Genomic DNA, 16,949 nt, shown 5'->3' on the forward strand with positions numbered 1-16,949 from the left:
TGCAAACACTTATGCATGTGTGTAACTTTCCCTGTGTAAGTCGTCCCATTCAACTCAATGAAATCACTCACATGTGCAAAGTTCCCCATGCATGTATGTTTTCACAGGATCCAGGACTTAGGACTTTGTCAGTGTTCAGAATGACTTTATGTATAATGTACAATTCTATGCTGCATTAATGTCGCTGTTTTCAGTGTTTGTATTGCTAAATATTTTTACTTACTTATCTCCCTTCAAACAAACCAAGAACACAGAAAAGGCTGGTGGAAGAAAAGCAGATCTGTTTGGAAGTCAGATCATTCTCTATTGTTGTAAAGTTAACTCCTATTAAAACTGGTTTCCTTGGATGTACTGCGTTTAAATCGCAAAGGGGGTACATAAGAATGTCCAACTTCTTCTTCAAGAACATAGGTAGTTTAAAGAACGTACATAGCAGACTGTATAATTCAAAGACCTCCAAACGAGTACACATCCCAAAGGAATAAGCAAACATCATCTTACCATCAGCAATCTGCTTCTGGTTACAACCTGTAGTAAGACATGTGTCATCATCTTGTATTGGAACATATAAAATGCAAGGGCAATAAATGAGGACAGCAACCCTGATTCACAAGTAGCAGACCCAAGTCAGGCTATTTATTATATTTCATCCTTACACAGCATTTTTATCCAAGATTTCTTTTTCATAAACATTAATAACCTAAGCTTCATAACACCCTCTAGATAAGTGTTATTCCCATTTTACGAGTTAAATGAAGCTCAGAGAGGACTTGCCCAAGGTCACAAATAAAGCCAGTGTTAAAACAGGTTAGATAACCTAGGAGCCCCGTCTCCAATACCTCTGCTCTCACCATTAGCCAACACTTCCATCTACCTTAAATACTGGGAAATCCTTTTGATTTAACTGAAGTTCAAAGTCATCCTTTTATAAACCGTCTGACTGCACCACCTAGAAGTACACACCGTAGCCTTTTACCATGAGATCAGTACACCTGCAGCATTACCATCCCATTTTACAGATAAGGAACCAGAGAATTTAGTGAACCATCTTAGAATGACAGTGTTAAGAATCAAGAATACAACCTACATCTCTTGATCCACAGTCTCCTTCTGTAATACTTCGAGATGATGAGCCTCCCTGAAAGTTTGATTTGAATATGTGGCCATCTTTATCTAAAGCAGTTGAGTCTGTAAACTAGGCTAAAGTCTTGCAAGAAAAGCCTGTTTTGTTGATATTCCAGTCCTTCTGCCTTTAGTTTCAGCTGGAATGAAGAAAAACAGAGAGATGTGAAAAGGATACCAGCACCTTTCATGCTACTCTGAAACATTTCAATAAACAGTTTATCCGAAAGTAATTGTTGAATAAGTGAGATGCAGGTTACTAACAATGAACAATACAATTCTAAAACTCTAGCTACAAAGCTAGGAAAATAAAGACGTAGAGGCGAGGCAAGACTAAAAAAGGAAAAGCAAGTTCATTAACCTATGGTCAATTATGGCTTACTTTTTCTATAAACAAACCAAAGTAGGCATTAAGAATTTCCCCCCCCTAGTAACAATACACCCTCATATGGAAGGAATCTCTTCTCCTAACATCAAAATGCAGCCACCACTGCTGTGGAACATGGCAGCTGTTTGATAACACATAAAACGCCACACAACAGTTTAAAGAATGAATTGAAGACCAATATATGCAGTTGAAATTGAGAGGGGGTGAAGCAAGCAGAAGCAAAGGAAAAATGGGGTACTAAATCTGTCAGATCTCTATGACAAACAAGTAAAAGGAAATGAGTGAGACTCACATTACTGAGATCCTAAGTGGGGTGTAATTTAGGCAGCCTTCTCAGTTGCAGCTGATACAAACATTGTCTGAGGGTATCTTTAGGGATATTAATTTATTTCAGGTGATATCCTAAATCACAAACTTTTTGACACAATGTTGGTGGAAAAAACTGTTCAGTAGAAATGCATCAAGTCTAGTAGAATGCCCAGTCATTCATAGTGATGAATGCTCTCAATTCTCATTAATTTATCATATATATTACACATCGCCTAGAATACAATAATATTTAGTATTAATGTAACACATTATAAAGTGCTTTACAAATACTGGGTTTGTCTCTTCACGACCTTGCTCCTTATAGAACTACTTACAGCAGTGCAAGATGAGTGGAAAGTGGGTGCAAAACACTAACAATGCTGATTTGTTAGCATTTTACATCCACTTTGCATAGGTGCAATTGATTAGAAAAGTGCAAGGCAATGGAGACCAGGTTTGCACTAGAATCTTTTGCCAGTATAGCAATTTTGGTTAGGGGCGTGATTTATTTACTTATAAATGTTTCCATTTATTTTCTGTAACATTTTAATGCTGGCAAAACCTCTAGTGCAGATACCGTTACAGTGGCATAAAAATATACTTGTTTCACTCTATGAACTGCTATAAACGACACAATCAAAAGTAATTTTGTGCTACATCTGCACTAGCCACACTGATATAGTGTAGGTCTACACTTGCAACAGCGTGTAGGGCAGACACTGCACACCCAGCTAGCATGGGTATAAATAGCAGCGTACTGCTTAGGCAAGTAGAGTACAGACACATCAGAAGCCTAGGGTATGTACCTGACATGGCTCTCTACATACCCAAGCAATGCCTCCCGACATCTACACTTATATTTTTAGCAGTGTAGTGTCCCACTGCCCCCCTGCCAGAGCCTGTCGCAGCCATGTGTAGCTATCCACCACAGTGAGTGTGGATGCAGCCTGCCTTTCACTGCACTGTGTAGCCACAGGTACCCCAGCACCACCACAAATGTAGACAAGGTCACAGTTATATGAGCAAACCTTTTAAGTGTAGACCAGGCTGGAGAACTGGGTCAGTTAATTTCAAGAGGACTAACCTGTTGCCAGAGACTCAGGAAATGAGAGTCATTTATGGGAAGCAGTGTAATTATTGTCACTGTGCTGTATTAGAATAACAGCATAAAACTTAACTCTCCCCCTGAGAAATAAAGGTGCTAAAATAGCAACTGCAGGAATAAGAGATAATAAATGAAAGTGGCATGACTCACTAGATTCAAATAAAAGCAGATAATTATTTTTCAGAATCAATCTTATTTGAGAGAGCCTGCCAGTTTAAAATGCAGTGCTGTTGCAGCTGTGTTGGTCCCAGGATATTAGCAATACAAGACAGGTGCGGTAATACCTTTTACCAATCTATGATACTGGTAATAACTCAGATGACTAAAAGTGACATATTACCTGACCCACCTTATCAGTTTAAAATTTATGCTGCAAACAAACCAATCTATGATACTAGCTAATAACTCAGATGACTGATTCTAGTTTATCAGTGATTATTTTTGCTTATGTTTTACCTCTCAGTTTAGACATTACATTTCAATACAGCTTCACTTTTGTTTACAGTTATACTTGTCTGACCACTGAAATCCTTTGGTTCCAACCACAGCAGAGCAATATTTTGTTTACACACAACTGTCTCCTTGGGATTTGTTTGCAAAATGTGGAAACTTTCTATTGGGCTGCTGTTTTATAAAAGCTTGATTTGACAATATTTTAATCTGGAGCCAGATTTACATTGACAGCATCTCTGTACATAGTCTAATATCACTATAATGTGGTCAAATATAATAATTTTAATATAATATCTAAATATTGTGGTTGACATTCACACCAGTGCAGAAGAGACTGCACGGGTCCCACGTATGGACCTCTTCCAGTGTTGCCAACTCTTGCAGTTTACCACAAGCCTCATTATGATAATTGGTGATTTTCTTTTAAAGCCCAGGCTCCTGGAGTCATGTGATTACACAGGACTCTTAGCTTCCATTAGAAGGAAAAGTAAGTTTTTTAAGGCCTTCATGGTCACAGAAAAAAGCTTGAAAATATGAAGGCTCAAAACCCAGAAGGAAACTAAAAAGAAACATTGTTTTAAAGCCAATCAGTGCTTGGGGTTGGCAATATTGCTTTTAAAGGGTTTAAGAAGGGATGGATTGCAGCATCTGGATTAAATTTTGCCTGGGCCTCATGCAGGGATACAAAGCGGCAGGCCTAAAGGCCCAGATCCTTAAAGGTAGTTAGGTGCCCAATGGGAGTTAGGTGCTTTAAATCCCTTTGATGATCTGGGCCCAAACGCCAGCATCTCTATACGAGGCCACGCGCAACAGCAGTTCTTATATTCTGCTGAGCACAAGAACTACTCACTGATAGCTCCCCAGAGGGTCCACCACTACGTGCGTGGGCCATCGAGAAGAGTGTGCCCATCTCTCCTAAAGGGCTGTTAAAAGTCCAAGCTCCAGGAAGCACTGGACTGGATTCTCCACTGCCTGGCATGTTGTGTGAAATGGGACCATTCTGATTTCACAGCACACACTTTGTACGTAACAAGATGTAAGGCAATGCAGAAGTAGGCCTATTGCATCTCCCTAAGGCTGAGTTAATCTTGCACCTCCCGTGGAGCAATTTAACTATACTCCTTCCCCATCATGGGCCTATACCTGAACATCACAGTCTGGCTTTTCATAGGGCTGGAAATTCATAGCTGTTGAACTACATTTATTGCTATTTAATACTAAATCTGAGGATGCCTGTGTGATGACCACCATATTGGCCAAGACCAGGGACCAAACCAGTGACCTCTGGACCTATAGGGAAGAGTCCTTATAGCCTGAAATAAAGAACCAGGGCCCAGGTGTTAAAGGTACTTAGACATTGCTCTGCTCAGTGTTGCAGTGCCTAACCCTTTGGCAGCCTGCCGCCCAGGGGAACTTTCAGCCTCACGCTAGGCACTCAGGCTCCCCATACAAGGCGTGGGGAGAGCTAGGTGCCTGAGGAAGGGATTTTCAGAAGCCATTCACCTAAGCTGGAAAGCTGGTCAACAATGAAAGCGGAGGAAGAAAAATTCGCTGTCACCCAGAAAGCAATGGAAAGGCGAATGTGCAAGATATCGCTCCGTGACCATATACCGAATGAGGAGATCAGAAGGCGTACAGAGGTGACCGATGTAGTGCAGGCAATGCACGACGCAAAGTTGAGATGGGCGAGTCATGTAGTTCACAGGTAAGACAATAGGTGGACAACCCGCATCAGTGACTGGATCCCCAGAGACCACAAGCGACCGCTGGGCAGACCAAAAATGCGCTGGGCCGATCCCATGACAAAACTCTTTGGCCAGAAATGGAAAGAATGCGCTCGAAACAAAACAGAATTGTCTGGTGTTTGTGGAGGGATGGATGAAGACAAGCCGGACAAAGGTGATCCACCTAAGCCAGCCAGGAGTGAAATGCCTAGAAAAGGGGGTGGGGGTGTCTTAGGTGCTTAATCAGCTGCCCTGGTTGACATGCCAGAGATATGTGCCTCTCCGCTTGGGATCCTCAGCTACAAACCCTCTCCTGGAGATAGGCACCTAAGGTAGGTCAGCCACTTAGGTAGCCCAATGTCCTACCAGCCAAAACCATTTCTCTGTCACCCTTGAGACCTCTTTCACACTCCCCTACATTTCTGTGTCCCTGGTCGTCTTCGGTGTGCCCCTTTACCTACTGATAGGCTGCCTCCAGCCCTCCTGCTGTGGGGGTTGTCAGGTCACAGGTGCGAGGCCTGCTCTGAGTCTGCCTATGGGATGGGCCTCGCTGGAGAAACTGGCAAGTCCCCGAATAGCTAGACTAGAGAATCCCACTTTGGGGCCCCCCGGCCTTTGGCTTGAGCTCTGAGCATCTCATTAGCTGCGGGATGGCATCAGCAATTAGGTGGCTTTGCCAATTCCAACGAGCAGCAATGTCGGTATCTAGGAGACATGGGCACCTCCAGGTTTCAGCAGCAGCTGAGCAGTGGCTTTGAAAATGTCACTGGTGCCTGAACAGTAAGCTTGGGCCCCTAAATACGCAGGTAAAGAGCTACAGTCCAGGATCTGGGCCCTGGCTCTGTGTCTGGGAGCTGTAACAGACTCACCCCCTCACTGCATAGGGGAAAAATAATTTGTGCTCACCAGTGGGTTAAAATTGCTGGTTAAAAACATCTTAATTTGTAAATTCTGGCAAAGTACCCTTCAGGTATGAAGGATAAAGCTACTAATGTTTATTAAACTGACATGTTTATTATGCAAGTCATTTTGTTAGGAGTTATTTTCTTTTCTTTAATAATTTACACTATTACTAGCAAGGAAATTGTTGTGTCCTGGAGTAATGTTCCCTGCCAAGGGGAATTTATTATTAGTTCCCCTGATTCTTTTCATTAGTTATTTTTCTAGGGCTTCTACAGTTTAAAGCGGGATCTCTTTTTACCTTAGTGGGTGCACTGATAAGCAGGAGGGCTGTTGGTAAGGGGAGGGGAATGTAGCATTTGCTGATCCTGCCCGACTTCCACCTACTGAGTGGATGTTATTTTCTCAGGGGGAGGGGAGAGAGTCCCTAAGGAGACCAAATATTCCAAGTATATTGTATTGCTGCTTATCAACAGTCAGGAGATGGTGAAAAATATTTAAAGCTTTCAAGGGAAAGCAGGTGAGCTCCTCCAGGGTCATTGAACTGTTCATTAGAGGGGCCTCTCATTTCCAAAACCTTTGACTCCACTGTTTAATAAAGTGAATTCTGTAGCCAGGTGGAGAATCTACAGGAAAAGTTGTCAGATGAATGGGATTTATTTTTTAGGCCCCAGTAGTGCAGTGAGCTTCACAAGACCAGACCCCCCACATCAGATCCTTTTATCTTTCTACTTTGGCTCCATCTGTTTTTCAGGAGGGGATTAGACCAGAGTGGCAGCACATTGGGACCTGGTTGTGCAAGGTGCAGAATGCCCTCAACTCCCTCCGACTCCCAAGTGGCGTTCAGCACCTTGCAGGATCTGGCCCTTTGCTCCATAAAACTTTTCTTTGTAACAGGTAACAACCCTAAAACGAATAGAAATGTTCACTCAGCTAGTCCGTGGCAGCGTTATCTCCTATCTGTAAAATGGGGATGAGACTATTTACTAAGGTCCTGATTCTGCAAAGATTTGCACACACTAACAAACACACACACACCCCTTCACATACTGTCATACGCCCATAATTTCACTGGGACTACTCACAGTTAAACATGTGTGTTTAATCAGTGAAGGACTGGGGCATTATCTATTGAATATAGATGTTTTGAGATTCAATATTTATATAGTTCTTTAAAAATATAATGCATTATGGAAGTGTGCTTTTTATTATTTCATCTATGGGATGCCTTTACCTCATTCAAGGAGATTACAACTGTTGAGCTATTTAGATTTGCGGCCGGGTGAGCTGGATGTGCAAAAAAAATCATTAAGTCACAAGATCTTGAATTTTGGCATACATTTTATCCTCATAATTTATAGCTATTGGCCTCCCATCCAACTAATGGAATCTCTACTGGGATTTTCAGTAATAAATGCTTCTGAAAACAATTCTGCGGGTTTTTAATGACAAGATTTCATTATAAAGATTTGACAATGTATGGGTTAAAATCTCTCTCTACTTTGAGAAGAATTCTGCTGGGAAGCCATCTCATCCTGGGGCTTTTAAAAAAGCTTTATTCATTTCTGTTATTGCTTTATTAGGGATGGGAGCATACACGTTATTGCTACTGGTTAGGTTTAAGGCTACTTTAGGGAATTTTTTAAAAAATGCTTTGATCATCTCAGAGCATGCTTTAGCCTCAGGAATGTTTAGCTGTAACATTTTCAAAATTTTGTTGATGGCTTTGTCCTTTATTAAAAAACCTATCATCAGATGGTTTAAGTGAAGCAATTGTATTTCTTGTTTTATTCTTTCCTATAATTAGGTAAGTGACTATCAGTTTTGCTTTTTTCAAAGCAGCAGCTTGCATTTAATATGAAGGCAAAGACAGACAGTATTGCTTGTAAGTTCAATTATATTTATATTCTAGTGCAAATCTATTTCTTATGTTATTAGTCTTTATAAATTGACTTTCCAGAACTTCCAATTTCACTTTCCATTGTCAGTTCTCTACTGTTGCATTTTTCATGCTGTTTGGCTCCGTTCACATAGTCCTTCTAGGCATTCAGATGTTAGGATAGGACTTCCCATCTATCTTATTGTCCTGACAGATTGGTAGGAGTATGAGGGGAAAAAAAGTTAATTTCCTTTCTATAATATTCAGCACTCTCCCAGGTCCCAGTAAATTAAGATAATTTATTATCAGTTCAATAACAGGCTTTCAACAATTTAACTTTGTATAAATCTAAATAAATAAAAGGGTAATTTAATTTCAACACCCAACTCAAGCCTCACACAAAACATAATATACACATTAATCAGTTCGTTATACTAAATCCCTTTTATAACTAGCCACCACGCTGGTATCATGTGCTCACTCCATGGATTCTATTGCCCATGGGTGCTACATATAAGAGCAGGATTAGGGCTGTAATCTATCGAGGAAGGATGTAAATTGAATGTCTCAAACCCAATCGTTACTTGAGAATGCCTTTTTCTACCATGGTACAACCTTATTCACTTTTGACTCAGTGAGGATAATAAAGAACAGGCTGAGAATTGTTATTGGATTATCAGGATGTGATGCTAATTAATCCACACAATCAAGAACTGTGTTAGTAGCTGAAAAATATTAATGGTTCTTTACTGTACAATAAATCCCTAACTTTATAAAGAGAAGTGACTTTTCCACTTAGGTTCAAAATAAATGCAATTCTGCCATTTTATGATCAATTATAGAAACAAATACAATTAGTGTTTACTTTCCCAAAGGAAATGGACATCTTGTTTATATAAAAATATACAGCACTAATATACAAACAGCTTCAGGGTATGTGATCATAATATTGCCAAACTTGGGCATTCAAAAATGATGAGTTACGCTCTAAAAATCATGACTGTCTTAAACATCGTGAGATTTTTAAAATAATAAATTTGGGGTTCTTTTTATTTGCCTTCTGGTGTCAGTGCCTCTATGGTTCATGTTTTCAAGCCCCCTCCCCCCTCAGTTATGAGGGTTAAAAACTTATTTTTTAAATAATGAGCAGATTCTTATGGTTTCACATGAATTCAGGAGCTAGAGCTTTCAGAAAACACCTACAATTATGAGAGTTGGTGTGGCAGGGTGGACTAGGTCCAGAGGCCCCCTGGCTGGAGGCCTCGCAGCCCTGCGTCACCCTGCTCCAGAATAGTGCAGCGAGAAGTCCTCCAGGCAGCCTAGAGTGGAAGCGGAGGAGCGGCCAATCAGAGGGGCTGCTGGAACAACCAATAAGGGGCCAGAAGGGCCAGATAAAAGGCAAGCAGCAGAGCAGAGCCTTCAGTTGCTGTGTGGAACTCGAAGAGGGATGATCGGATACCTGGCTGGCTAGATTAACCGCAGACAGCTCACTGCAGAGGGCTCACCAGACAGAATGGAGCCCAGGGAAGCCTGCCAAAGACTGGGTGCCTGGCTAACTGAATACAACAGCAGCAGGACCATGAAAAGGTCAGTGTGGGCAGGCTGAGCCTGGGGGACTGAGCACAGACCCTGGCCAGACCAAATGAGGGTACCGAGATGGGCCTGCTGGTCTGGTTGCAGATTGAGACCAGGGAGGGCTGCTGAAAGGACACTAGCTGAGGGTACTGAGATGGGCCCCGGGCTGGGCGGTCGAAGAAGGCAGTGCCTCTGAGAGGAAGCCTAAGGGCTACGGCCCCACACCAGGGCTGCGATAAGAACTTGGGACTGTATACCCCAGAAGGGGGGGACAGTTTGTGAGGCTCGGCCGGAGGGCTGAGCTGCTGAAGGCCCGCCGAAAGATCAGCTGGGGGGGGGGGGGGGGGGTTGCTAGAGGCGGGGGGCATCCTGATGTAAGACCAAAAAACAAAAGCAGGCTCACACCCAACTAACCAAAGGGGGCCATCACAAGAGGTGAGTGCCGCCCCGTGAAAAAGAATTGTGATTGCAAGTACATTGGCCAGAGAAAGGGGGTGCTCATGAGAGGTCGACGCCGTTATAGTTGGTAACACTGTGATCACTAATGCCTTAGGAAAATAATATAATTCCCATTTTCCCTCTTTGTCTGTGAGCAGATACAATATTGTTGCTCCACTAGTACAAAGATTGGGTCAGATTTCGCGAACATTTATGCCTGAGCCAAACTCAGTCAAGTTTGGGGAAGCTGGTGAAAAACTGAAGCCAATGTAACTACTCTGGTGAGCAAAATTAAGCACATGCATAAGTGTTTGGAGGATCTAGTCCACTAGCTGTAATTTTAGGAAGCAGTTTGCAAAAATAAAACCCAATTTATAGTGGTTATTAACAAACTATTTATTAATAATTACCAGAGTTATCTGGTATACAGTTTTTCCTTATCCTTATCTCTATTTAGTACTGTATCCTGCAATAATTAATCAGGGGTTGATTTCACATAAGTTACCACCACATATAAACAATAATAAAAATATAGCAAACAGTCAAATCAGTATTCAACAGCAGAGTACTGTGCTCCTGTCTGCTGTCGCTCATCTCACACGAGGCTGGTTGATGTAGAGCTTGACAAAGCTATGCACGGTTACTGGGATGTTATGTGCAACTCCGTTGCCATGGCTGCCAATACTTAGTAACATAGCTCCGCCCCATATTCGCCACGAGGGGGTCTCCATCATGCTCCTGGCCAAGATCCGTGAGAAATGTGACTTGCCTCCGTACTCAGACCTCTTCAACCACCTGCTAACTTCACCTGTCTTCTAGATACTCTTTATGGTCACTTATACCACCACAGGACATCACGGTGGAATCTGCTTGGCGTAATGAGTGGTCAGCAGTGATAGTCATTAATCACTCTCTCGTCACTGCCTCAACCATCAGACCTGCCAAAGCATGTGTGGGCTTCCCTGAACCAGTTTCAAACAGGACAGGGCAATTGTGTGGCCAATCTCTTCAAATGGGGTTTCTCTAATGGCCCACAATGTAGATGCGGCCAACTTCAGACTATGTTGCATATCTTTGACAAGTGCCCGCTGACGGCTAGCTACCAGCTCTTCACCTGGCTGAAGACGATGCTATCAAATGGCTAGGCACACTGCGCGTACGCTGAGAGTACAAAACTCATACAATGAATTATATGAGCACTACATCCTGCCCTCAGTTATGTAATGTATATCACAGAGTATGACACAAATTCACCTACTGCTCCTGTGTGCACTAAAACAATAATTAATAGATATAGATTTTGCACTGCTGGATGACGAGTGCAAAATCCAGTTGTAAGAATAAAAACTATTTACAATGCAAAAATCAAACTATTGCAACTTATACAAAAATTGTTTTTTAACAATGACTCAGATGATTTTCTCCTTTTTCATGATCCTTATTTGGAAATAAACTTCCTCTCACTAATTGATGCACTGAATGGCTATCTCCCTCATTAGCCCATGTTTGCCAACGCAGTCTTCTTGGAATTTAGGAAGTTCTTTTTCTTTTTTCTTGGAGAACTATGCAAAGCAAGTATGGGATCCCTTTGATCACGGAACAGAAATATCTTCTCCCCTGTGTCTAATAGCTCAATGGCTTCTCCAGCAGCAGTGTTCAATGAATCAGGCTGGCCAGAAGGTTCCACAGGAGGGTGTCTAGACAAACATCCGAGAGGAGAGAATGATGTTCTTTCCATGAGTGCAAGTTGCTTCTTCTTTAGCAGGCTATATTAAGAAAAGGAAATTGAATTTAAAAATGATTTATAAAATTAATAGTTCCGGCACAAAATGATTCGCTTGACTGTACAGTCAAATCTTGGAAAAAAATATTCATTGTACTTTGGGAGACTAATGTAAACCATATTTAGAAATTGACATACTGTATGCATCATTTTCACCACCCCAACCCAATTTCCACTTTACTGTATGAAATATAACATCCAATGAGTAAGCAGCCTTATAACAAATGTTACATACAAGGAGGCAAGTGGGCAAAACATGTGGAGCATCAATATTTCCCTTGCAAGACTTTAATATTATTGCACAGTAAGTGTACAGGATGCTTTATGAAACATGAGTTTCATATTCACATGCATTCTGAGAACCAGGACAACAGTGGTAGAAGATATACATTTGTGAGTATGTTCATGAATTCTAAAACACTTCTCACAAAAAGGACAACTCTTGGGAGATATGAGGTACAAGGAGTTGTATTTTCCCCCATAGCAAGTACTAACTTTTTCTTTACCTTTCTTTACTCCTGTTTGCAGAATGCATCTTCTCCAAGCCTTTGCTTATCAGATCCTGCCTTACTTTGCTCTCTAACGCTTGCCATGACCCTTGGTGCTTCCTGAAGGAGTAAGAGGGGAGGGGAGGGGAAACAAAAGAAAATGCTGAATTTTACACCCCCACCTTCAAAACAAAAACACCAAAAACAAACAAAAATCACCACCACCATGTGGTTTTAGGTATTAAAATGAATGTTAATAATAACTTAAATACATTCAGCAGGAATGTTCAGTTATTTTTGCTATAATTTCCTGCCCAACAATATTTATTATGGGAGAGATCCTGGCTCACCCTGTGCTCCCCAGCAAGGGAGTGAGGTAGTGTAAGTTGCCTCCTTCATCCTCTATGTGACTCCCATATTCTAGGTTGCATTAGCCTTTGTGGATCTGCCACCCCCCTTCCTGTGCAGGTGGACAAGGAGTGGGAGGGCAGGGCCAAGGACTGGGCAAAGCCTAGATTCCATTCTCACAACATACCCGCCAGCACAACTGAGCCAGTGCAGAGAGGAAAGTAATCTCAACCAGGAAGGCCGGGGGAAGATTACATTCCCGAGGGAGTGAGGGGGAAACCAGGAACCAAACTGGGCCTCGGGGCTGTGAATTATGAGGGTAGGCATGTGCATAAATGTTTGCAAGACAGGGGCCTTGGAATACAGCTAGTTCTCCATGAGGTATTGTCACTTTGTTTTGTTTTTTCTTTTAAATCTAGCAATTACCTACCTTTTCGTAACTGTTGTTCTTCGAGATGTGTTCCTTCCGTCCATTCCATTCTAGGTGTGTGTGTTAGGGTGACCAGATGTCCCGATTTTATAGGGAAAGTCCCGATATTCGGGGCTTTTTCTTATATAGGCACCTATTACCCCCCCACTCCCATCCTGATTTTTCACACTTGCTATCTGGTCATCCTAGTGTGTGTGCCCATGTGCACAGTCATGGGAGATTTTTGCCTTAGCTGTATCTGTAGGGTCAGCTGTGGCGCCCCCTTGAGTGCTGTGCTCATTCTGCTGGTATATTAGGCACCACCGACCCTACTCCCTCTCAGTTCCTTCTTGCTGGCAACTCCAACAGTGGGGTAGGGTAATGGAATGGATATGAGCAACACATCTCGAAGAACAAGAGTTAAGAAAAGGTAGGTAACCGTTTTTTCTTCGAGTGCTTGCTGATGTTGCTTCCATTGTAGGTGACTCACAAGCAGTATCCTTGGAGATGGGCTCATAGTTCATGGGCCCACTTGCAGCTTGCAGCACTGCTCTACCGAAGCCAGCATTGTCCCAGGCCTGCTGGGTAAGTGCATAATGGAACGTGAACATGTGGCCGGACGACCACGTGGCCACCCTACAGATGTCCTGGATAGGCACCTGGGCTAGGAAAGCTGCCGAAGAGGCTTGCACCCTTGTTGAATGGGCGGTTACAACTGCCAGAGGGGGCACCTTTGCCTGACTGTAGCAGCAGCAAATGCAGGCAGTGATCCAAGAAGAAATTCTTTGAGCAGACACTGGACGACCTTTCATCCTGTCAGCCACCGTGAGTAACAATTGCATCGACTTGCGGAATGGCTTGATCCTTTCAATGTAGAAGGCTAGCAGCCTCCTGATGTCTAGGGAATGCAACCTACGCTCCTCCTCCAACCTATGTGGCTTTGGAAAAAAGACAGGTAAGTAACTGTCCTGACCCGTATGAAACTGAGAGACCACTTTGAGCAGGAAAGCTGGGTGTGGACCGTGTCTTTGTAAAAGACCATATAGAGCAGTTCCGAGGTAAGCACCCTAAATCTCAGAGACCCTGCGGGTCGATGTTATTGCAACCAAGAAAGGAGGAGAGAGCAGGGGGTTCCATGAGTCAAAGAGGGGGTCCCATGAGATGTGATAGCACAAGATTCAGGTTCAACAGAGGGACGGAGTCCCTGACGTGTGAGTAGAGGTGCTCAAGGCCCTTGAGAAAACTCAGTCATGTCCTGGGTGAAAACCGACCTATCCTCGAGGGGCGGATGGAAGGCCGAGATAGTGGACTTTAATAGATGAAAGGGACAGGCCTTGGAGCTTGTGATGCAGAAGGTAGTCCAGGATTAACTGCAGCGACGCCCACTTGGGCTGAATGCCTTTATTCGAAGTCCAACAAGCGAACCACTTCCATTTGGCCAGGTGGGTCGCTCTGGTGGAGGGCTTTCTACTGCCCAACAGGACCTGTTGGACACCAGCCAAGCCCTCCTGCTCCTCCTCTGCATTAACCATGCAGCAGCCAAGCCATCAGCTGCAGCACTGCCAGGTTCGGATGCAGAAGACCGGGTGGCTTTGGGACAGCAGAATCTGGCGCCTGGTGTGGCGCCTGCGGTGCCGGCTGGCCTGCTTGATCTTTAGCCACCCGGGCCACCGCATCTGTGTCCTGGGAAAATGGAAATACGCATCCTTCAAGTTGAGGGCGGCATACCAGCCTCCTGGAGCCACGGAGGGGATGATGGAGGCCAGGGAGACCGTGCAAATCTTCAACTTCTTGAGAGACTTGTTGAGGCAACGCAGGTCCAGAATGGGTCTGAGGCCCCCTTTTTGCTTTCAGGATTAGGAAATAGTGGGAGTAGAACCCTTTCCCTTTCATGTCGCGAGGGACCTCCTCCATCGCCCCCAGGCACAGGAGGTTCTCGACCTCCTGAATGAGAAGTTGCTACTGAGAAGAATCCCTGAAGAGGGACGAGGCAGAGGGGTAGGAGGGAGGGTCGGACATGAACTGCAGGGTGTTATATTGACATACTATATTTGGGTATTACCCAACCGTCTGAGGTCAGCTGCAACCAGGCCGACCGGAAGGGGCACAGGCAGTTGAGGAAAGAGTAGGAGGGTGGATCCTGGGACATGACTGGGGCGTCGACCACGTGTGCACTGTCAAAATGCCTGCTTCTGGCCTCCTTTGTTCCTGGAAGGGCCAGGCTGAGCAGATGAACGGAAAGATGACAGGTAACGCCACTTTGACCCCTTGTCTCTCTCCTTTTTCCTCTAGGTGCTCAACCGGGGAGGTCCCCAGGACCTAGACTGGGGAGATGGAGGAGGAGGAGGACGGAACGACTTCCTGGTCTGCAGAGGGGTACGAAGGCCCAAGGAATGAAGGGTTGCTTGGGAGTCTTTAAGGCTGTGGAGCCTTGCGTCCGTGAGTTTGGAGAAGAGCCCTGCCCCCTCAAATGGTCTGGGAGACCGTTAGGGTGACCTGCACTGCAGTGATCTTAGGCTGGAAGCTCGCCGGTACTGGAGGTACAGAGACTTGTGCCTTGACTCCGGTGTCCCATGCCTCGCTGGGGGAGAGCACGGCATCAGGGACCTGGGCCTTCTGACCGGAGACTGAGTGTGCGGTGCCAGGGTCCTAGGATGTGGAGATGGGGATCCACGCCTGCGGTCTGGGGACCGAGGATGCTCCACTGCCCTATGGGGCAGTCCCATGACTGGCCTTAAGTGTTGGGGTCTTAGCCGAATCTGGCACCTGGTGTGGCGTCTGTGGTGCTGGCTGGCCTGCTTGATCTTTAGCCACCGGGGCCACTTTGGGCAACGAGGGCCCAGGAGAAGCCAGGGTCCCCTGCCGCTCCCAGGAGTCAGATACCTGGCCAGGTTATGGGGTCTGATTGCAGCGGTACCCTCATTAAGCTCCAGGGCAGGCACATGGCCTGACATAGGTCCTTTGCCAGAAGCCCCTTTTCCCTCTGGTGCTGGGGGGGCTCTTCTTTTTCTTTTGCAGCTTCTTAGGCACTGGTGAGGGAAAATGGTACTGGGCGGATGCCAAGGTGCTAGGCGCAGGATCTGAGTGGGAGGGCTCTGATGCAGGATGAAGTGCAGCCTCCAGGAGGAGGGCCCTCAAGCAGATATCCTGATCCTTCTGAGTTGTAGGGCAAAAGTTCTTACAGATTCTGCACTTGTCCTTCCTCTGGGACTCCCCCAAGCACTTCACACAGCTGTCATGGGCATTACTGATAGGCACCAGCCTGTTGCATGATGAGCATGGTTTGACGCCAGGGGAACTGGGCAGGCCCCACTCCAGGGCGAAGTCCCAGCCGGGACTCTAATTGCTGAACTAACCTAAGAGTTAACTTAATGGCTAACTAAGTACCAACAAACTGTAAACAAAGAAGATAGACAATGGGTTGTAAAGAACCACTAACGCTCTTGCACTGCCAGTCATGGGCGATAAGAAGGACCTGAGAGGGTGTCGGGTCAGTGGCGCCTAATATACCAGTGCATGAGCGCAGCACTCAAGGCGGCGTCATAGCTGACCCTACAGATACCGCTAAGGCAAAAATCTCTGACGACTGTGCACGTGGGCGTGCGCACATCTAGAATGGAATTGACATGAGCAAGCACTTCAAGAAAAAATTAAAATCCCTATATGGCAAAAGCATCTGCATAAGCATGGAGTCCCACTTGCTTGAATGGGACTTAGGTGGGACACAAGAATTTGTTTACATGGACTTTTTTGGAGACGGGGGCCTAAAATAGAAAAGTTATAAGCAATTAACAGTTGGTTATTGAGTATGCTCTGTGCACACTTTAAAGATTTCTGCAAAACCTAACACAGCCCTGCCCACTATGTAGTGTGTTTATATTACCCTATAGGATTCAGGGAGAGCCACACACTTTGTTCTGTCCAACCTGATGAAAGGCTGGCCAGGGATGGATCTATGGTGTTTCTTGCAAGGACTTAAAAGGGGAATTGATTGCTAAAGCTGGGTTTCTATATGATGATACTGAAGT

General features: G+C 44.5%; 1 protein-coding gene across 2 annotated transcripts in view; it reads right to left on the reverse strand.

Annotated features, from left to right (window-relative positions):
* Window positions 1-9,830: 9,830 nt before the first annotated feature.
* Window positions 9,831-16,949, reverse strand: part of EVC2 (EvC ciliary complex subunit 2) — a 156,761-nt gene continuing 149,642 nt past the window's right edge. For both annotated transcript variants that reach the window (XM_024204504.3, XM_024204503.3), the window contains exons 21-22: window positions 12,183-12,284; window positions 9,831-11,659 (exon numbers count right to left, since the gene is read on the reverse strand). In XM_024204504.3, coding sequence (XP_024060272.2) covers window positions 11,389-11,659; window positions 12,183-12,284 — 373 coding nt within the window. In that variant the 3' untranslated portion in view covers window positions 9,831-11,388. The remainder of the gene's footprint in view (window positions 11,660-12,182; window positions 12,285-16,949) is intronic.

The sequence above is a fragment of the Terrapene carolina genome, unplaced genomic scaffold, assembly GCF_002925995.2.
Source record: "Terrapene carolina triunguis isolate 2854851 unplaced genomic scaffold, T_m_triunguis-2.0 Scaffold66, whole genome shotgun sequence".
Lineage (NCBI taxonomy): Eukaryota > Metazoa > Chordata > Testudines > Emydidae > Terrapene > Terrapene triunguis.